This window comes from Mchenga conophoros, linkage group LG19 (assembly GCF_057382185.1).
Source record: "Mchenga conophoros isolate Kocher_MC1m ecotype Shallow Benthic linkage group LG19, M_conophoros_male_GT1.1, whole genome shotgun sequence".
In the NCBI taxonomy this organism is placed as follows: Eukaryota; Metazoa; Chordata; class Actinopteri; order Cichliformes; family Cichlidae; genus Mchenga; species Mchenga conophoros.
In genome coordinates, this window is record NC_140544.1 from 22,891,728 (window position 1) to 22,914,240 (window position 22,513).

The window sequence follows — 22,513 nt, forward strand, 5'->3', positions numbered from 1 at the left end:
GAAATCGGAAAATAGCCAATGTGTTGAAAATGCTTATGATTGTGTGCTCTGGCACAATCATAAGCATTGATTGCTACTAACAACAAGAAATAAAACCGTTTGCTTTATAATTATATTGATATTTAATGTTACTTGTAGCCAGACTCAGAGTGTTAATGATGGCTAATTTTAATATGCAGCATTGTGATAAGCAAAAATAGAGTGGACTTGGGAAGGAAAGACATTATTTCAGGCTGGCACATGCCACCCCTATAGGTCAGCCTGTGTTTTGTTGACCAGCTTTTTTCTCCTAAAACTTCAGTATTTGCATTTCTGTCCATCATCTATCAGTTTTGCGTCTGTGATCCCAGCAGTTCTGCTCTCCGCAGCACCTTGATCACATTGGGGAGCAGTTTGTCTTTAAAGTCCCACAGTCGAGTGTCCACATGAAGCCGATCAAGTGGTGGATCGGTCGGAGTCCTGATTGGCGAGTGAATGATCCGACAGACGTCTGGTGGAACCTTGAACTTTGTTGCAGACATCATAAGCACATCATGCACTGAGGTCTGCTGCACTGCTCTGTAGGTGCATAAATACATGGACAATCACACAATGCCTCAGGGTTAAATGAATGCTAGTGCCGAACACTCAACCATTTGTCCCATTATAACCCACCTTGGCTGAACTATTAACTTGTGTGGATGGTAAATATTTCTGTTAGGCTCCTCTCTGTAGATATGCACCATAATATCAAAGCCTGGCACCCCATTCCATTGAGGCAGGGGTCCCCATTTACTTTGATTAAAAGTCTTCTTGGGATAGGTATGGTTCTCAATGAGAAATACTCCTGTCTGTAGAAGAACAGTTTAGGTTTGACAGGTGCAGGAAGGACATTTGAAATTTTTTTTTAGAAATGCTTAGAAAAAAATGTTACATTTGGATTCTGATTTTGGAGCGTGTTCATCAAAGACATCAGGTCATCGTGCTGGTATGGCATTATAATCTCATCAATGTCATTCAACAGGACGTAGCGGGAACGCTCCATTGATCTGTAAATGCACTCATTAAGTGTGGTCAGCTGGCCAAAGTAGTGCACGTCTCCTCCGTGCTCTGAGTGAAGCCAGCCACGAGATGGATTCAGATGCTTGTCAATGGGCCAAGGAACCATTTCCACAAAGCCCTCCTGGCTATAATTCTGCAACAGGCGGTCGAGCTCTGGACCACAGCTGGTGTTATAGATCACCACTCTGTTCACACCCAGCAACCTGGGACAAAGTAACAGGTTTAAAGGCTTACATTTATATATTTCATTAGTTTGCTCATGCCTTTGTTATTTATTGCATTTAGCTTACAAAAATGCATTCATATTACACAGAGGAGTTAAGAAGTATACATATAACAAATAACTGGAAATGCAGAGATTTTTTGTTTGAGACGACATTTGACTTTAAAGCCACAGAAAAGCCAGTTAGGTTTAGGGGCCAGCTTCGAAAGGAAAACATTTACACAACATTATAAGGAAGTCTATATCCTGATACATGATACAGTATCTAAACCCTCCTTTATGGATGGTTTAGATACTGGTAGATTTAGGGGTTAGGATGTTTTGTGTGGCCTCAGTCAAATGTGGCCACATTTGGATAAAAAAGACAAACAAAAAACAAAACAAAAATAAAGAAAGTTGTGCTGTCAGCGTTAATCTCGTTAAAATGACGTTAACGCCATACCCACATTAATGGGGCAAATCTCCATTAGTCAGGAGAGCCTGGACAGCGCTAACGTGTTAACAAGCTAACCACGCTAACACGTTGACACCATGCAGCCCCACGCACGGGGTGAGCCACGTTAACTGGCTAATGGAGATTTGCCCCATTAATGTGGGTATGGCGTTAACGTCATTTTAACGAGATTAATGCTGGCAGCACAAAAAGAAAAAGAAAAAAAAAACATGGGTGGGGAAAACTCCATCGTTTTTATACAGTCTATGCTCCACACTTACATGTGCAGATGCACATTTAAATATCTATCAGCACCTGCTACATTTCAAAACTTCTAATACTGGAAATATTCACTTTGGTGAGAATGTCAAAGACTCTGAAGTCAAGCCAACCTTATCCTCCGCTCTTGAATACAGAAGTAGAAACACCACTGAAGAAATCCAGGAGCTTTACAATTAACAGCAACCGTTACACAGAGGTTTTGCTGCATAGGTTTCACTCTGTAGCTTGTAGTGCTGTTACTGTACTCACCTGTACATTTCCAGAGTCTCTGCAAACTGAAGCACATTGTTGTAGTCGCCAAACAGATTAGAGATGCAGACTGTGAAGTCAAACTTCATGTTTTCTTCCTTTTGCCTGTTGCTCTTTTGGTTTCTTATAGGAAGCCAGGTAGAGTCAGATGCACTTTCTTTGTCTGGTGTAGTCAAGAGAGTGACACGTGTAGCTTTGCAGTTCTGAGGAATCTGACACATGACGTCCGTAGTGGCGAAGGGAAAACCAAAGTGATCAGAATGTTGTAAAATTGTTGCTGGAGTGGTTTTACTTAAAACATTTGTGCAGCAAAAAACGCAGTGAAGGGGCTGTATGGAGTCTCTCTTAAATATGCCAATGATGCGTATATCCAAATCCTTCACTCTCTGGTCCACGTATGCTGACACCAGTAAGTGCTTGGTATTTTTGAGCGGGGTGATGGTCTGCTCAGATATTCCCAAGGAGCAAACACCCGCAGGCCCAGATGGTTTTGGGATGGATTTGTTGTTGTTGTTTGGCAAATTCACATTGAATAGAAGAATGAAGATTAATGCAACAATCAAGGGGAGAGCCAGCTTCTTTTTGAGAGATGTTGCTGCATCCATCCAGCCAGCGCAGATGAAGCTAATTTCCAACCTGAGGAGAAGGTGTAGAATCACAATTACAAAGAGAAATGTAAAAATTCCTTAGAAATTTTCTTGCTGCGATGTTTGTGGAACATCAACAAACCTGTTTTCAAACTTTATATTTCATTTAAGTAGCCACTTTGATGTTGTAGGAGCCATTTTTGGGTTAATACCTTATGTTGCCGCTAAAGGTCACCTTTTTTTGTTTTCGTATGGTTGGTTCATGTAAAGGTATTTAAGGTAGACGCACATAATCAGCATCAGGTGTGTTGTTAATCGTAAGAAGGCACACAGTTTATGACCACTGCGCTGTTATGTTAAAATGATGTTGGAATAAAGACCAAAAGGACTAGATAAGTACTGCTGGAGTTATTGGACTGTTTAATTAATTCATGCATACCAGTGAAATCGCGTCACCCCCGTTAATTCAATTCAATTCAATTTTATTTATATAGCGCCAAATCACAACAAAAGTCGCCTCAAGGCGCTTTATATTGTACAGTAGATGCAGAGAAAAGCCCAACAATCATATGACCCCCTATGATCAAGCACTTTGGCGACAGTGGGAAGGAAAAACTCCCTTTTAACAGGAAGAAACCTCTGGCAGAACCAGGCTCAGGGAGGGGCGGGGCCATCTGCTGCGACGGGTTGGGGTGAGAGAAGGAAAACAGGATAAAGATATGCTGTGGAAGAGAGACAGAGATTAATAACAGATATGATTCAATGCAGAGAGGTCTATTAACACATAGTGAGTGAGAAAGGTGACTGGAAAGGAAAAATTCAATGCATCATGGGAATCCCCGGAAGCCTATTGCAGCATAACAGAAAGTGTGCTTCGGATGAAGCACGAGAAGATTGTACTATGAAAAAAGAATGTATTTAAAAGTTTTTAATTTGCTAAGCAAATAAGCTCCTCAGAAACACCACTGTGTTTGAGCAGGAACAGGAAGTGATAACAAACACCTCAGTGGCTTCAAGCGTAGGCTTAACCTCTACAGGTGTCTTTACTGAAATATTCTTGATAGATGTAAGACCCAAACTCCAGGCTCATTTTATGTAATAACTGAATTCTGCCTGATTGTTCTCCCATTAAAAAAGGCCTTTAGAAAGCTCACCTGTGTCCCAGGATACTAGTCAATGTCAACCACTGTACTATTGAGAGCATTCTCACCAACGGCATACCAGTGTAGTACAACAATTTTACCACAGATGGTTAAATAACACTAAACCAGATGGTAAAAATTATTGCCCAATGTATCACTGGCACTCATTTGACCAGCACAGCCCACTGAATGGTCATTAATCAATGGGCTTTGATTAGTGCTAGTTGATCAATGGTCATGACAATTTGCATATTAATGATCAAGGAACTGACCTCACAGCTTATTGTTCATTCAGTGGACTAGTTTCAGTCATTGTGCAAATGTACTGTTTATAAGGTTGGGGAAACCTGCAGTCAGCTGAGACTAAAGAAGTCACTTGGATGAGTGACGATTCTCCCACTGAAAGCACTACGTCCAGATCAACAGAATCAACCTTTTGGGATATACTTACCTGGATGATTGAGCATGCATCAAGATACCCATTTCTTTATTTGCAAGTTCACCATATAATTGATTTGGCAGATTTTTACACAAAAGTTAACTTTTTTACAAAACATGTAAACCACAACATTATAGAGCTAAAGAGTGTCCTTGAAGAAAGAAAGAAAAAACGTAAATCCTATTAAACAAGTTAGTTTAAGAAAATGGAATATGACCTGATATTGTTTGACTTATTGAGTTCTTTTGCAGCACCAAATATCAATAAGATTCACTTTAACTTCCATTTTGAATCCCCCTTCAGTTTTCTGTAGACAACCCATACTAGACGCTCCTTTACAAAATCAAGGGACCCTGTGGTAGAACTTGACCTAAGTGGCTAAAGAAGGGCAGGAGACAGATCCTGTCCAGTGTAGTGAGCGATTTATTTACCATTTTTGTGACCAAACAATATTGACAAAAATAAATAAGAAACTCAACTCCATAGTTAACTCAGTTCAAATAAACATAACTGAACTTTTTGTGGACCACACTCCCTTCCCTTTTTTAATTCTTTCACTTCTTATTAGTACATGGCCCAAGAGTTGCCACCAGTCCACTCTGAGGCCTTCCCCAAACCGCAGCTCAATTCATGTTTAAGCCTTTTGCCTTTATCGATAAAAACACTGTCAAATATAAAATGAGGACGTGGGCCTAGCTAGCGAAACAGCAATGGTCACTGAGTTTTGTCCTTACAGTTTATCCTCAGACAAAAAATGATTAATCCTGAGGGCAAAACATTCAAACCAGTCTGACAAAGAACCAAAAACAGTTGCATCCTTATCCCCAGGCCCAGGTTATGATGCCACAAGAGCAATGCCTTTTCTTCTTTTCCCCACATTATGACTAAGATGATCAACAGCGACCCTCAGGACCAGTAGCGGTTTTAGATACGGGCGACACCTGCGGTTGCCCGGGGCGGCATCGTGGTGGGGGGCGGCATCACGGGCATCGACAAAAAAAAAATGCTCGTACTCATGCTGCCCCGACGTCAGCCAGCGCATATTGGGAATGGCATAGGCACCGATTGGTTTATCGCCCATTTGCTGGGAGTAAGGGCAAAGACTGTGCAGTGAAAAATAAAGTGTTAAACAGTAAAGAAGAGTCGAATAGAGATTTAAGTGGTATCGACTCGGAAATAGATCCAGTTTAAAGCATCGAATTAAGGCAATGAGTAGAAACTTAGCTCTAACAGAAATCGGACACGCATTATAAGAACGTTTGTATTAGTTTTAATACTCCATTGAAATATTATATTTACCGTTAATTAACTTGAGGAAGCGGTGTAGTCAGGGCGTTCCTCCTGCTGTTGTTCGAGAGACGACAGATGCATCTCCGTTTATTTCCTACTGCGCCTAGTAACTGATTTTACTACCTCGCCCGCAACGCGTAGACGGAAAAAAAAAAAACCAGAAATAATGGCTTGTGGTGTTCTGTGTATCACGTCGCACTCGTTTCCTTCGCGATATCTTTTCAGGCAGTAACTACTTTCATTTTACACGAATATTTTATATTTTACTCCACACTTCTGGGTAGATTTTGATGACGTTTATAATATATTTGAGTGGATTCTAGTGCATTTAAATTGTGTCAGTCCATTGTAACTGTGTTCTCATAGTGCAGTGCATTACAAAAATGACATTTTACATATCTGTGGTAAGATTTTGAACTGTTTTGAACAGATCAGCAGAAGTCAGGCAAAGATCGTCTTATATAACTGAATGTTTAAAAAAACAAAAATCCACTCAAATCACATAATCATGTGCATAATATTCCTATTTTTCAACTGTAACTGTGGTTTTGTAACAGGAGGTACAATAACTTAATTGGATGCTTATTCAGATTGACCGACGCTGTCATGGGCTAGGTCTGTGACCCAGTGTTTGAGTTCTTATATGTATCTTTTGTATTCATTTGTGCCCTAGTTTAGCTCACCTAGTTAATTTCTAGATTGCTCTTTAGTCTTGTTCCTTAGTTGTTTATGTCATCTCCCCCTGTACTAAGTCTCCCTGGTTCATGCGTCATGTCTGCGTGGTTATGTTTAGTTCATGTCATGTCTAATCTCCATGTTTCCTGTTTTACTTTGAAAGTCTGCATTCAATGTCAGTGTATTTAGTTTCACCTCTCCTGTCCTGTCGTTAGGTTCATGTGTGTCAGCTGTGCTCCCATGTGTGGCCACTTCCCCTGATCATCCCTCATGTGTATTAAGGCTACGTTCACACTGCAGGCGAAAGCGCATCAAATCCGATTTTTTTTGACCCTATGCGACCCATATCCGATCATGCTATGACAGTGTGAACGGCGCAAATCCGATATTTTCAAATCCGATCTGGGTCACTTTCGTATGTGGTACTGAATCCGATACATATCCGATGTTTTAGAAAGCGACTGCTGTTTGAACGGTCAAGTCGCATTAAATCCGCCTTTTACGTCACCGACACAAGACTGAAGCCAATTATCAGCGCCAGAGAAGCGCCCGAGAAGACATCGCGAACGCTTCCTGGCCATCCAGTGTAGATGTTAGTGAAACTGTTGGGAAGACAATGTGAACATTTTATTTGTACTGTATAATCTGCAGATTCTGACAGAAATCTGCAGCTATCATTTGAAGCACCGCTCCTCTCTTAAACAGCAATAAGGATCATTATTAGGTTATTTACATTATTATGTAAATAACAAAATAACTTAAAGCAAAAATTGGGAAACGAAGTCCGAAGTCTGCATATTAAGGGCCATCAGTCAAACAATACTGTTGCTCTGGGTCTAAACAGAGCGCGTTGTGTGTGACATCTTCTTTTGCGCATGCGGGCCGCTTTGAGCGTTCACACTAGAGCGCGTTTGCTGTCGCATTTTATTTGTAGTGTGAACGAGCAGACAAAAAAATCGGATTTGATCAAAAAATCGGAATTGAGCATTAAGACCTGCAGTGTGAACGTAGCCCTCTGTGTTTCATGTAGTCTGTGTCGCACATGCTGTCTTCTTATAGCTTAAAAAAAAAGTATAAGGAACAAAAGGAAAATAAATCAAAACTCATAGAAGAGACTAAAGACATGTCATGATCCCCATCCTCACCTTGCTGACCTCCCTGTTTCTGCCTTTCTCTCCACTTCATCCTCTCTGCCTCAGTCCTGTTTTTCCTTGTTTGTGTGTTTTACATGTGTGCGTGTGTATCTGCAGTACAGTGGAATTTCCCACAAAACTTTTTCAGTTCCGTACACCTGCTGGCATTTGGTTGTTGAATGACTCAGACTTTAGTGATTGTCATATATCTTGTTTGCCTGCGATGAACTTACTTGCTCTTTCTCGTGTGTAGGAGTCTGTGAATAAGAGGTGTGGGGAGTGTGGTGAGCAACTGTGAATAGCAGGTGAGCTAAAGTGGACAGCAGTCTCTGGAAGAAGAATCACTGGCACCTGGGATCAGGATTGATCACTACTGTGGAATTGTGGTTTTTGGTGACTGTTGTTATTGCTTTTTATCATCATAAATAAATTTACATAATTTAATGACACGGCAGGGCTGAAATAAACTATTAACATGGGATAACACAGCTGTGTTACATTCAGGTGTTAATGTGTGCCAGGGAAATCTGGAATCACATATTCAATTTATATGTAATTCAAGTTCTTTTCTTCTTGGCACTGCAACTGCAAGAGATCATGAAGTAGTATCATGTTGGAGTTTGGACCATGTGAGGTGCTGTAGACCAAGTGGCAAAGAAGGTGATAAATAGACAGCATCAGCATAGTCAAGTTTTTTTTAACTGTCCTTTATTTCTGGCATCTCCATTATGGCATTTAAAAAACAAACCTATCTAACTAGTGAAATAAGTACATGTACTTATTTCACTAGGCAAATTATGTAAAGATTAGTAATACAATCCAAAAAGATTTGATTAAATGGGCTCCGCTTAGCTCAAGAATAGAGGTAATAAAAATGAATGTGCTTCCTCGACTACTGTATCTATTTACTTCATTGCCAATCCATATACCAGATGAACATTTTGGTAGATGGGATAAATTAGTTAGTAGATTTATTTGGAAAGGGACAAAGCCAAGAATAAGATTTAAAATACTCCAATTAAGAAAAGAAAAAGGAGGACTTGCCCTCCCGAATTTCAAGGAATATTTCTATGCAGCTCAGCTGAGATATATTGTTTACTGGTGTTCACCGGATTACACCTCAAAATGGAAGCATATGGAGATAAATTATTGCTTATCATGTCATCCACAAGCAAGATTGGGAGAAGAAACTATCCAGTCTACGAACACAAATCTCATTACTGAATTCACTATTAAACTCTGGTGGATTATAGTGAAGAAATATAGAATTATAGAAGCCTGTAAATTGCTGATTTGGCCTGCATATTCTCGAAAATTCCAAAGTGGACAATGGGATAGTACATTTTTAAGATGGGTCAATAAAGGAATTACAGCAATGTGTACATTAATAGATGGGACAACATTCAAATCCTTCGAGAATCTACAGAGACAATTTGGACTGGATAAATCAGATTTATTTAGGTATTTTCAATTAAGACATTTTTACAATACAGAAATTAGGAAGACGTTCTTGAGAGAAGGAAGCCATATAATAGAAATAATAACAGGTGCATATAAAAATCCTCCATCAAGAATTTTATCGAAATTATATAATGGCCTGCAAAATTTGAATAGGAATGAAACATTATATATCAAACAAAAGTGGGAATCGGAATTACATCTTGAGTTGTCAGAGGATGACTGGCGATCCGTATGTCTCACACAGCATAATTCCACTAGCTCTAGACAATGGAGAGAATATGGCTGGAAAAATGTGATTAGGTTCTTTATTACTCCTTATATCAAAAGCAAGCAGCTGAAAACACCCCAACAATGCTGGAGATTATGTGGAGACTGGGACGCCAGTCATTCTCATGTGTTTTGGAAGTGTAAAAATATTAAACCTTACTGGGAAAGCATTGCGGTAACAATGACGAAAGTGCTGGGGTATGTGTCGTGATCCTGGGTCGTTGACCCAGCGTTTTGTGTTTCTTTTTGGGTTCATCTTGTGTTTGGTGTTTATTCTGATTCTGTATTAATTCTTTGGGTTGGTTGTCGTGTTTATTATCCCTACCTGTGTCTCCCCTCCGTGCTCCGTTCAGGTCCCTGTGTTTTTGTTGCAAAACAGTCTGGGTGTTTCCGGTTTTACTTTGTAGGTCTGCCTCTCATCATGTCCATTAGTGTCAGCTGTGTCCACCCCTGCATGTCATCTCCTCATTACCTAGTGTGTATTTATAGTGTGTGTTGGCTTCTGTTCATCGTCGGATCGTCTGTGTTTCTCGGTGTAACTACGTCTCTCTGCATTCTCCGCTCCCCGTTTCATGCTTAGGTTTGTTATTTAGTTTTCCCAGTCTAGGTTTTTTCAGTCTTTCGTCTTGTCTCACTACCTGTTCAGTCGCTCCACTTCTGCAAATAAAACTTCATTCTCATCACCAGTCAACTGCCTGCATTTTGGGTCCTTTTCCTCCTACACCACACGGCTCACGTGACAGTATGACGTGCTGTGTGAGGCACAAGTAATGTATTTTGGAATATGGGAAAATGTAAGAAAGGAGGACCATTAATTGTTTAAAATTATGTTGTTGTCAAGCAAAAAGGTAATAACAAAAAACTGGCTGAAAAGTGACCCTTTAAAATTGGAAGAATGGACTGATGTAATCGAGGACATACAGTGGGGCAAAAAAGTATTTAGTTAGCCACCGATTGTGCAAGTTCCCCCACTTAAAATGATGACAGAGGTCAGTAATTTGCACCAGAGGTACACTTCAACTGTGAGAGACAGAATGTGGGAAAAAAAAAAAAATCCATGAATCCACATGGTAGGATTTGTAAAGAATTTATTCGTAAATCAGGGTGGAAAATAAGTATTTGGTCAATAACAAAAATACAACTCAATACTTTGTAACATAACCTTTGTTGGCAATAACAGAGGTCAAACGTTTACTATAGGTCTTTACCAGGTTTGCACACACAGTAGCTGGTATTTTGGCCCATTCCTCCATGCAGATCTTCTCGAGAGCAGTGATGTTTTGGGGCTGTCGCCGAGCAACACGGACTTTCAACTCCCGCCACAGATTTTCTATGGGGTTGAGGTCTGGAGACTGGCTAGGCCACTCCAGGACTTTCAAATGCTTCTTACGGAGCCACTCCTTTGTTGCCCGGGTGGTGTGTTTTGGATCATTGTCATGTTGGAAGACCCAGCCTCGTTTCATCTTCAAAGTTCTCACTGATGGAAGGAGGTTTTGGCTCAAAATCTCACGATACATGGCCCCATTCATTCTGTCCTTAACACGGGTCAGTCGTCCTGTCCCCTTGGCAGAAAAACAGCCCCATAGCATTATGTTTCCACCCCCATGCTTCACAGTAGGTATGGTGTTCTTGGGATGCAACTCAGTATTCTTCTTCCTCCAAACACGACGAGTTGAGTTTATACCAAAAAGTTCTACTTTGGTTTCATCTGACCACATGACATTCTCCCAATCCTCTGCTGTATCATCCATGTGCTCTCTGGCAAACTTCAGACGGGCCTGGACATGCACTGGCTTCAGCAGCGGAACACGTCTGGCACTGCGGGATTTGATTCCCTGCCGTTGTAGTGTGTTACTGATGGTGACCTTTGTTACTTTGGTCCCAGCTCTCTGCAGGTCATTCACCAGGTCCCCCCGTGTGGTTCTGGGATCTTTGCTCACCGTTCTCATGATCATTTTGACCCCACGGGATGAGATCTTGCGTGGAGCCCCAGATCGAGGGAGATTATCAGTGGTCTTGTATGTCTTCCATTTTCTGATGATTGCTCCCACAGTTGATTTTTTCACACCAAGCTGCTTGCCTATTGTAGATTCACTCTTCCCAGTCTGGTGCAGGTCTACAATACTTTTCCTGGTGTCCTTCGAAAGCTCTTTGGTCTTGGCCATGGCGGCGTTTGGAGTCTGACTGTTTGAGACTGTGGACAGGTGTCTTTTATACAGATGATGAGTTCAAACAGGTGCCATTCATACAGGTAACGAGTGGGGGACAGAAAAGCGTCTTACAGAAGACGTTACAGGTCTGTGAGAGCCAGAGATTTTCCTTGTTTGAGGTGACCAAATACTTATTTTCCACCCTGATTTACGAATAAATTCTTTACAAATCCTACCATGTGGATTCATGGATTTTTTTTTTTCACATTCTGTCTCTCACAGTTGAAGTGTACCTCTGGTGCAAATTACTGACCTCTGTCATCATTTTAAGTGGGGGAACATGCACAATCGGTGGCTGACTAAATACTTTTTTGCCGCACTGTATATATAATGGAGAAAATGACCTACACTTTGAGACTGAAATCTGATAAACACCGAAAACAGTGGACAAAATGGATAGCCTATAAGACTCACTCAGCCCCATAGGGCAGGGACCTCTCCTTGTTGTTGTTTTTTTTTTTTTTTTTTCTTCCCTTTTCCCCTCTTCCACAGATTGGGTGTCCTTTCTTCTTTTTTTTGGTTTGTTTCTTTTGTGTTCTTTTTTTCGTGTTTTTGTTTGCATGTACTATAAAATTGGAAAAAGTACAAAATAAAAAGTTATAAAAAAAAAACCAAACAAACCTGGTAGGCAAAATCTCACTTGCTTTATACAGGACTTCACACACCTCTTTGGTGTCTACCATTGAAAAATAGGTTAGACCAAACAATACGATTTTAAACAAAAAACAGGATTAAGATTATGGATCCAAATGACAAACTCATACTCAGATAAATGGTTTGAAAAGTAAAACACTGCATACAATACAACTCAAAAGGTTACTTTAAAGAAAATAAACAATACTGTACAAAATGAAAAACCCTTCATTTGGTTGTACCCAATGATGCAATCCATGACCTCATGACCCTGTATAAACAGGAAGTAAGTACAAAGAAACATAATTTATTAGAAATTTACCTGTGAACAGAAGAAAATTCAAATGACCTGACTATTAGTAGTATTTTTGCTTTAAAACATATGCATGGATGTAACTAATGGTACCACAAAGAAACCTGGGATAGTATGTTAAGCAAGGTTACACCAGCAATGTCTAAATTAAAGCATTATGGTCAACTGTAAAATAACAAGGAATAAATTATCAGGGGACAAGTATTAAATGAGTTCAAGCATAACCAATTTGTCACAGACCACAATATAAAGCTTTTGTAAGCCAATAGTGTTTCCCTAGGAAACACTATTGGCTGTGAAAATGCAGTATGAATGCTGTGTAGTGGAATCTGCTGAAAACAGCCGAAGAAGTAGAAATAGCTGCTGAAAAGAGGTGAAGAAACTGAAAATTCTGCTAAAAAGAGATGAAGAAGCTCAAATTTGTGCTGAAAAGAGGTGAAAAAGCTGAACTTTCCAAAAAACAGATGTGGAAAAAAAATGAAAATTTTATGCGCTGGTCATTCGACATGACGAATGACTTCTGAAGTCTTAATTCAACTCAAGATGCTGTAGATTCCCATCAGTAACACTTTCGGTCCGCTAGTAAAGCGTAGTTCTATTAATCTGCGCTCATTACTCTTGAACCGTAACCGGATGTAAGTCCCAAAAAACTGAATACAGTTTCAAAGCAAATGAATTCATTTTCAAAATATAAAATTCAATTTCAATTTACTCATGATCATTTTCAAACCAATAAATTGAATTTCAAATTAGGCTAATTCATATGCAGTTTTTAAAAGCATTTATTCAAGTTGCAATTCAGATTCAATCTGAGCAATTCAAATTCAAATTTAAGCATATCAAATTCAGTTTCTGATGGCACAGATTTCTGCCCATAACCTGGTTAGACTGCTGACTTCTATAGCAGAGCACATACATACAGACTGCTCAAAGCAAAAGCAGAGCCCTCACAGCTGGTAGTACAAAAACACAGTGACAACGTTGTATATTAGATACCCTCACACCAAAAGCATAAATATAAAAAATGAAATCTCTAAGAATATCACAAAAATTGAGGGGGGTGTTACAGTGGAAAAAAAAAAAGCAACCAAATTTTAATCTGAAAATGTTGAATTTTAGTAAAAACAACGCTCTGTAGTTTGATGCTGTCGCTACAGACAAAGCGGATGTTTAAAGCCTTTGGATGTGCATTTGAAATGCAGTAATTGTCCTTATCGGCTGGAAACGTAAAGGTCATAAAATAAATTTTGAGAGAGGCTAAAAACTATTGAACAACAGCAATGTAAGTCTGATCCAAAATCTGAATGTACATGTGTTGAAGGTGCGGGTCTTGTTGAATTATTAAACACACTTTCTTTAATTTTTCGAGCCACAAAAACCAAAACTTTTAATTTTCTTCTTATCATTGCTGAGTCAGTTGTCTGTTTGTGCTACTTTTTTCAAGGAGCAGCTGAATATTGGTAAGGGTGACTTTATGTGTTTAGTTACTTACTTAAGGGGAAGTACTGTGGAAAGTTTTACCTTACATACATAGGTCTGACAGTACAGGTTCTGAGGTAACTGTTTACAAGATGTTATAATCTATTCAAAGGTTCTTTGCAATTTTACATTGATAAACATTATCCTTAACATATTTGGCCTACATAAAGTACCATGGCCATCACACTGTCATTTAGAATTGTTTAAATAACTCGTGTCTTAAGTCATTCCATCACACAGAAAATAAAAAAGCCACATGGTTCACTTTTATATCACAAAATGGTAGAAATAGAAGTCGTTCATAACAACCTGAAAGGTTGGGAGTTTAAAATGCAAACCAATGGAAGCAGAAGTAGAAGACTATAATGTCACAGAGCACACGGTGTCTATTATTGTGTAAACATTTATAAGAGCTTAATAAAGATGCTTCATTTCTTAAGAAATATGCAGATGGAGTGATCTTTATCAAAAGTGGAAGTTACATCTGTGGCTAAACCATTGTACCCAAAAACTTTAAAAACCTACTGTGTGTGAGGCTGTGTAAGTAAAGCTTGCCCTTCAGGTATTGCTAATGTATTATATGACTTCTAAGGCATACACACACACACAAGAGCAACAGCAACTCAGAGAAGAAGAAGAGGGGGTAGTTTTACTATGCATCATAAAATCGCAATCATTCATCTTCCAACTGTATTTTGTGTTACGGCTTTAGAATCATTGGTTTTTTACTGAGCCGTACTTTGGGAGTCATACTGTTGTGATACTGAGGAGAAAAGGGTAAGGTTTAAGAGACTAAACCATTACGCACAAAACTTAAAAAATCTAAAGAGTGTGTGAGACTGCTAGCTGTGTTGTTCAGCAATAAACGTATCTACAAATGTGTTAGTAAAGAGTGACTTGTACTTCTGTCCCATTAAGCAATGGTTTAACAAATTTCACTGCAAACTATAAAAGGAACCTGGATTTAAATGGAACATAGTGGTGTTGGATTAAGTGTAGGAAACACTAGTATAATGTGTCTATGGAACAAATCTCCTTCAACATTCGCAACGACCAAAGTGAGGACTGCAGACATTTCTCTCAGTTGGTTGTGTTCAGGGAAAAAGCAGCTAAATACATTGAGACTGCTCCACATTGTTAGTGAGTCAACTCTGGATATCTGTAGGTTTTGTCAATTTGGAGTGAACACAAACAGAAAAACAGTAAAAGATGCAGACAGTGAAAGTCTGGTTTATTTCATGAACACAATGAAACATTTTACAGTCCACAGAGCAAAGTAGCATACATGATAAATAGATACACATAACACGGCCCGTGAGAAGTAAAACTCATCGTCTTATCACATGTTATATTATGTAAACTTAAAATAAACCACTGAAATTAGAGTTTAGTGTTTTAAAGTCATCTATTAAAAAACATGAGTCAACATTACTGAAGTGACACTTTAACGATGCTTCACATCACAGTGTTAGCAAATGTCTGCGCTGTCACTTGTCATGAAAATGTCCAGAGCCAGGGTTCAACTCTTATGAACAGTGATGATGCGTTCCAAACAAACGATGCTTTCTACATGGGCAAATTTTGTGCTAACTACCTCACACCACTGTGTCTGGGGTCCGACAAAAAAAGTTAAAACGATATACCTTGCGGCAGTTGTGAAATGACGAGGAAAATACCGTGTGTCTGATGGGGTGATTTTATATAAGTGGACTTTGTTTCAGTTGACCTCTGACATGCAGAGATAAAGAAAAAGGTGGAAACTATAGGGGTACAGTTAGGGGTGTGCACCTTTCTATGTGAACGTTAGGGTGTGTGTCCTCGGATGCTCTTGTTAAGAAAACAACCTTTATTGTTTTTTATGACTTGTTTTGCTGACTGTTGGGGACCCACCTGTAACCCCTGTGTCTAATCACTGAGTCTTACTGTTGCAGTATGTTTGTGTGACTAGTGTTACGACCCCCTCTGCTAGGCGACAGGAGGGGAGAAACATACACAAGCCCTCTCACGAAATCTGAGTAACTAAGGGGTTTTATTACAAACATTAAACTGAAAACCGACAGGGCTGTTCAACAGACCACCGGGGAAACAATTAATACACAATGAAAAGAACAGGCAAGAGTAACAGCCAGCCAGCATCACAAAACTCTAATGAAACTAAGTTCAGCTGTATACCAGGTTTAAACAAAGAGCAACACAGCAAACAGCTTTAACAAACAAGCTTCACATGCAAAGCAGACGAGGATGACACTGCATGTTCACTTCAGAGCAGCAATTCCCCATAGTGTGAAGGATCTTCAGCCTTTTTATACTCCCAGGTGCAGACAATCAGCCAGTCAATTGGTCATGGAGTGGTCATGGGATCTCCAGGCAGCCAATCGTCCGCGAGGTCTGGCACACTGTGATCTGCATAAAAGAAGACTGGCACAGGACTCCCAGCAGCCAGTCATCCACGAGTCCTGGCACTCTTAGATTTGCATGAGCACAAAAGGGTAGTCTCACTCTCTCCAAGGCCCTACACTAGTAGATAGTTATAAGGGTAGTTGCATTAAAGGAACATTGACTAGTGACTAGGTATATTACTATTTACAAGCATATTTACTAACACTATAAGGAGAACAACTGACTATTTGTCCATTGTTCCTTTTTGTTTTTCATTGGAAGTTATGCATGGTCAAATGCACTCTTTGTTTGTCTGACATCCATCGTAACAAAGGGAAAGCCAGAGTTATCTGTAGTGTAAAATTGTACCTGGAATTGTTTTATTTAAATAACCTGCACAGCAGTAAAGGTGGCGGAGGGACTCGATGGAGCCTTCTAAATATGCCAGAAACATGCATATCCAAATGCCTCATTCGTTGCTCTGTGTAAGCTGTCATAAGACACTTGGTACTGCCGAGTGGGGGTTTTGTCTTCTCAAAAATTCTCTTTGTCTAATCACCTTTCCTTGTCAATGATGAGGTATATTCATTCATTTCAAATAAACTACAAAATGTGCATGATACGTTACCAAAACGTGTTTTTGCTGTGTAGTTTCAGGTTTCCACTTTTGTAAACAAGAAACACCAGTAAAAATGTTCCTCTTCTTTTTTCTTTTTTAAACAAAGATCAGACCAAATTAAAAGCCCACCCATTCATAAATTATCCAGCTCAAAATATATCCTTTTTCAAACTATTAAGAGTTAAGTTGGGGGACTTTATTTCTCCAGTGAGACCCCACATGAAGGTTCAAAGGATCTCCACATTCTTGACATAATTTCAGCCAGTCACATGGATAATAGCTTAACTATGGTGAGGTCTGGCACTAATTTGCCTTGGTAGATTATTAGTGAAGGTCAATATGTATTAACTATTGTAATTGTGTTCCTTGTTCCCTGTGCCTCCCCAGTCAGTCATGTTTCAGTGTCAGGTCTGTGTCTTTGTGGATGTCTCTTGTGTTTCCTGTCTTACTTTGATAGTCTCGTGTCCTGTGTTCAGTGGTTTGAGTTTTGCTTTGTCTCATTATGTCTGATTAGTCCCAGCTGTGTTTCCACCTGTTCCCCATCCTCTTGTTAACCTTCCTGTGTACTTTAGTCCTCAGTCTTCCCCTGTTTGTTGTCGTGTCGTACAACTCCCCTGTTGCTGTGTATCCCCCGTGTGCACTGCTGTGCCTTTTCCTAGTTTCTCAGTTTCTGTTCCTTGTTTCTAGTGTCTAGTTTTTGATTTTGTTTTTTGTATTCAGGATTTGGGTTTTTGCTGAATCATAGCAAGTACGAATCACTCACTCCCTCCTGGCTCACAGCTTCTTCTTCTTCTTGGTTGGCAACCAATGTTAAGGTGCATTACCGCCCCCTGGCTCACAGCTCAGTGGACATTTAGATGAGAAAATATATTTGACACATTTAAGGAAAATACTAATAAAATAAAAATAAATAAATGTTCCCTTTAGAACTTTTGGGATCTTTTTTGCTCTATAAAATAGTTGTTTTCTTTTACAATCATTCATCTCAGCAGTAGGATTTACATTAAAAGAGAAACAAATTAAGTTTGAGTGAAAATGTACATTTTTGCACTCTCTGGTCACCTGACTCAGTGACTCAAATGACTGAAGAAACCCGATTCACTTTGGTGAGTGACTCATTAAAGCTCGATTCAGTAAAAAGAATCGCATTTACCATCGCTAATGGAGACAGGCGAGCTGAGAGAGACAGAGGCTGTCTCCCAATTCAGGGTCTGCAGCCTTAAAGTACGCAGCCCCAACGATCCTCAAAGGGCCGCGTACTCAAAGACCGCTAAGGCCGGAAGTGCGAGGCTTGTGTAATGGGACGGTCTAGCCTCCGTTGCGCTGATACTGTTGTTTGTCAATAAAGTTTTAAAAAAAAAGCCTCCGTTGCGCTGCCCAGGTTGCCTAGCAACCATGATACTAACCACTGGAAACGTGTCATAGCTTTGTTTGACAGAAATGAAGGAGCAGCCTTTGAATTGGGACAGCCTTCGGCGCGCCGCTGTGACGTAATCGGCCTTGAAATGTGTACTTTAAGGCTGCAGACCCTGAATTGGGATACAGCCAGAGAGTGAAATGCTGCTTGTAATCAACGTGGTGCTGGGCTACATTTACATTTACATTTACATTTACATACATTTACATACATTTACATACATACATACATTCCTCGCTGCACTGTACAGCATACACCACATTGTTAAGTTTGTGTTTTGGCGTTTTGTCTTTCGGGTGAACCAGTTTTTGTCTGAGCGTGTTGCTGGGTCTGAAATGGAGTGCAGCGAGGAATGCTCAGACCTGTACATTGGAGAGACCAAACAGCCACTTCACAAGCGCATGGCACAACACAGAAGAGCCACCTCCACAGGACAAGACTCAGCAGTCCATCTGCATCTTAAGGATAAAGGACACTTTTTCGAGGATGCCAATGTTCACATTTTGGACAGAGAGGACAGATGGTTTGAAAGAGGAGTGAAAGAAGCCATCTATGTCCACTGTGAGCGACCATCTTTGAACAGAGCTGGTGGTTTACGACACCAACTCTCTGCCATCTATAATCCAGTTTTGAGATCCCTTCCCAGACGCCTTAATGCCCACTCACATCCTGGGCCATCTGACCTCAGGAATTCGCATGATAAGGTGGGGCCAGGTTTCACAATGAACTCACCCGAAACTCTAGCTGATTGGGACCCACACCCAGTTTCACACCTTGGCTCAGGCGATTAGAGGATCATCAGGGGGTCCTTTTGTCCCTCTGTGGGGGGTTACTCCCACTAGGTTTAAATCTGGGACTCTCCACCATTTGACCTTAGAACTGAAGAAGCTTCTCGGATGAGAGGTGAAACGTCTTCAAGCAACTTAAAGAAGTCCAGACGCTTTTCTTTGCAAGCTCCTTTGACTACGATGACCTGGATGACTGAGAACCTTCACAGACGTCAGGCTGAGGTTAATTATTACACAGGTACATCTGTCCTACAAAATCAGATGCATGCTGTATGTTTTACAACATACTCAGCAGTATTGTATGAAAAATGAAAAACACATCGCTTCATTGTACAGTGGATGACAGATCTGTGTACCATGCAGGCAATTCAAATCATCCTCTTAAGAACTGAGGAAACAAGCATCTTTCAGGTTAAATGTTTTTGTGATGTCCTTCCTCTTTGGAGCTAAAAGAGGGTATTAGGGTAGCTAATATTTAAAGATGTTAAAGATGATATAAATTAACAGGCTGGGTTTCAGAAGGATATATCACCAATTCACAATAATAGCTGCCTTGTGGCATTTTAAAGAAATCCCAACATTCACACGCCCCCCTATGAGCAAGAACTTGGCAACAATGATAAGGAAATGCTCAGGCCGACACAGGCTCAGTGGAGGGCAGCCATCCGCTGTGACCAGCTGGGGGTGAGGGGCAAGAGAAGAAAGAGCAGACAGACAAAAGGCAAACTATGGAAAGTGAGCCAGAGTTTACTCATTACTAATGAGTAGCAGGGCAGGACAGAGTTTACTCATTAGTAATGAGTAAACGCATTCGTTTAACATGCTACAATGAGTTAGTGTTTCACAACAGAGTGGTGACAAGAGACCATAAAAGGAAGATTCAAGTGACTACAGATGAAAAAAATCCTGGCGACACGAAGTGGGTGGACTCTGCAATAAATAGAATAGAATAGAATAGAATGCCTTTATTGTCACTATACAGTTGTACAATGAGATACAGAGCATCTCCTACTCAGTGCAAACATGCTGGGGGGGGGGGGGCACAGTTCTGCAGCGCTATATACATATGGATAGTATTAACGGAGGGAAAAGATATATATATATATATAAAATGTACAAATATACAAGCCGGTTTAAAAAAAAGTAATATGTAATAAATAGTGTTGTATATATACAGTTGGGTTATTGCACATAGAATTGGTATTGCACAGTGGTGGTCCATAGAGGAAGTGGGAAGAAAAGGAAAAGAAAAAAAAGAAGGGGGGGGGGGGGGGGGCGCTGTGTTATCGGTGCATGTGTGAGTTCAGGGTGGTTATGGCTTTGGGGAAGAAACTGTTTTTGAGTCTGTGGGTTTTTGTGTTGATGAACCTGTAGCTGAACATGTTGAAACCAGGGTGGGAGCTGTCCTCGATAATGTTTGCTGCTCTGCTGAGGCAGCGGGAGGAATAAATGTCCATCAGGGAGGGGAGAGGGCAGCCGATGATCTTTTGTGCTGTCTTGACCACACTTTGAAGCCTCACTCTATCCGCCTTGGTGCATCTGCTGTACCATACCGTGATGCAGTAGGTTAGCAGGCTCTCAATGGACGAGCGGTAGAAGGTCAGCAGCAGGTTGGAGTTCATCTAAACTCCTTTGTAGTGAGTATGAGAGTGAAAAAGAAGCCTGTTGCAACATAACTAAGGTATGGTTCAGAGATGCCTGATAGCACAATGCCCTGCTATCAGGCCTTCTGCCATTCTACTTTTATAACTCTAGGAATCACATGTAAGCCTCACTGGCCAGTTTGTTAGGTACAACTGTTCGACTGCTTGATATTGCAGATATTTAATCCAGCTTGATTTAGCTGACCCTGTGGACTCCTTTGAAAAAATAGTTACAAACTTTTCTGTTTAATCAGTTATTTTTGTTCTGTTTTAATATGTTTCTCTTTTGATATAGTATTTCCCAGAGCTTTGTGACTTTTATGTCTGTCAAAAGTACTATAAAAAATGATCTTTACTTACTTGGCAGCAATTTGATGCATTTAGAAATTCAAGAAGACATGCTGACACTTAAATCAAGATTCAGAATGAGGAAAAAAGGTGAATTAAGTGCCTTTGAATGTGACATGGTTGTGACCGGGAGCTCTCAGCACTTCATAAAATTCTGATCTACTGGGATTTCCCCACACAGCTAGGGTTTATAGAGAACTTTCTGAAGAAACTAATTTATCCAGTGAGTGGAAGGTGGATAGGTGAAAATGTCCTGTTGATGGTAGAGGGAGGAGAAGAATAGCCAGACTGTTTTGTGCTGATAGGAAGGCAACAGTTACTCAAATAATTACCTTCTACAACTAAGATAGGCAAAAGAAAATCTCTGAATTCACAACACAACACTTCAAACCTTGAAACAGATGGGCTTCAGTACAGCAGTATAATCACACTGAGTGCAGCTCCTGTCATACAGGCTCAGCAAAACTGGACAAGAGAAGGTTGGAATAATCATTCCTGGTCTGGTCTGATGAGTGTCTGTTTATATTGTGACGCTCAGATGATGCGATCAGAAGGGAATGTAATCAACGTAACGGCATGGATCCATCCTATGTTCTATCAGTCTGCCTGAGTATTATTCCTGTCCATGTCCATTCCTTTATTACCAGTTTATCCATGTTATGATGGTTACTTCCAGCTCAATAATGCCCCATGTCACAAATCTCCAATCATCTCAAAGTGTTTTCTTTAACATGACAGTGGGTTTATTGTACTTAAATGGCCTCCACAGTCACTAGATTTCAATCCAATAGAGCAAAATCTCCCATTCCCTTCCCTGCTGCGTGTAAATGAATGGGAGATTTGCTTCATGGATATGTGATCCTGTGTGATGCTGTCATGTCTGTATGGACCAAAATCTCTGAGGAATGGTTCCAGCACTTTGTTGAATCTACGACATGACGAATTAAGACGGTTCTGAAGGCAAAGAGGAAATCCAGCTCAGTACAAGTATGTATGCCTTATAAAGTGCAGTATATCTTTATAAGGTACACATCGCTAGTACTGCAGTACTAGCAGTACTGGGTAGTACTGTAGTGTAGTGTAATTCATAAGTAATTCATAAGCTCGCCCATAAGTGTCATGATTAACAAAGTCACGTGATAATTGAGACTGAATATTAGGCAGAGCTATTGGTTTTGTCCATTTACAAGAAAACTCTCATAGAAATTGTTGCTTGTACTGAACTGAGCTCCATTTAAGGCAACTTTTTCAAGCTTTCTTAAAATCAGTAACATTTTACATAACAGCTGTGGTATTAACAAGTTATTGAACAACTGTGCTTGCTTCCCACTTCGGCTTTTACGAGGTGAAAACTAAAAAAAACATTAAAGTGGGCTGTGGGCTGCAGAGCTAAACAGTGAGCTCTGACACATTTTTATTATTACAGCTGCTTTCAAGAATTTAAAATATGCCGCTCTCTTGA

At 40.1% G+C, this 22,513-nt stretch overlaps 1 protein-coding gene across 3 annotated transcripts; it reads right to left on the reverse strand.

Moving 5' to 3' along the window:
• Nucleotides 1–98: 98 nt before the first annotated feature.
• LOC146552286 (beta-1,4-galactosyltransferase galt-1-like) lies at nucleotides 99–7,561 on the reverse strand. 3 transcript variants are annotated; one of them, XM_085256620.1, is made up of 6 exons: nucleotides 5,696–5,816; nucleotides 2,958–3,537; nucleotides 2,229–2,864; nucleotides 914–1,244; nucleotides 655–830; nucleotides 99–558 (listed from the first exon to the last, which is right to left on the reverse strand). In XM_085256620.1, the coding sequence occupies exons 3-6, from the start codon at nucleotides 2,831–2,833 to the stop codon at nucleotides 327–329; spliced, it is 1,344 nt and encodes a 447-aa protein (XP_085112746.1). In that variant the 5' UTR covers nucleotides 2,834–2,864; nucleotides 2,958–3,537; nucleotides 5,696–5,816; the 3' UTR covers nucleotides 99–326. The 3 variants fall into 3 exon arrangements, with proteins under 3 accessions (XP_085112746.1, XP_085112747.1, XP_085112745.1); XM_085256621.1 differs by lacking the exons at nucleotides 2,958–3,537; nucleotides 5,696–5,816 and adding an exon at nucleotides 7,507–7,561; XM_085256619.1 differs by lacking the exon at nucleotides 2,958–3,537 and having other exon boundaries at nucleotides 5,696–5,830.
• Between the last annotated feature and the right edge of the window lie 14,952 nt (nucleotides 7,562–22,513).

What these genes read in the sequence shown, in the direction of transcription:
- LOC146552286 (XM_085256621.1), bottom strand. Translation starts at nt 2,833, where the DNA reads ATGGATGCAGCAACATCTCTCAAAAAGAAGCTGGCTCTCCCCTTGATT. An exon ending in GAGACTCTGGAAATGTACAG is followed by an intron (nt 1,245 to 2,228) that starts GTGAGTACAGTA and finishes ACTTTGTCCCAG; the next exon opens with GTTGCTGGGTGTGAACAGAG. An exon ending in TCCAAAATCAGAATCCAAAT is followed by an intron (nt 831 to 913) that starts GTAACATTTTTT and finishes GTTCTTCTACAG; the next exon opens with ACAGGAGTATTTCTCATTGA.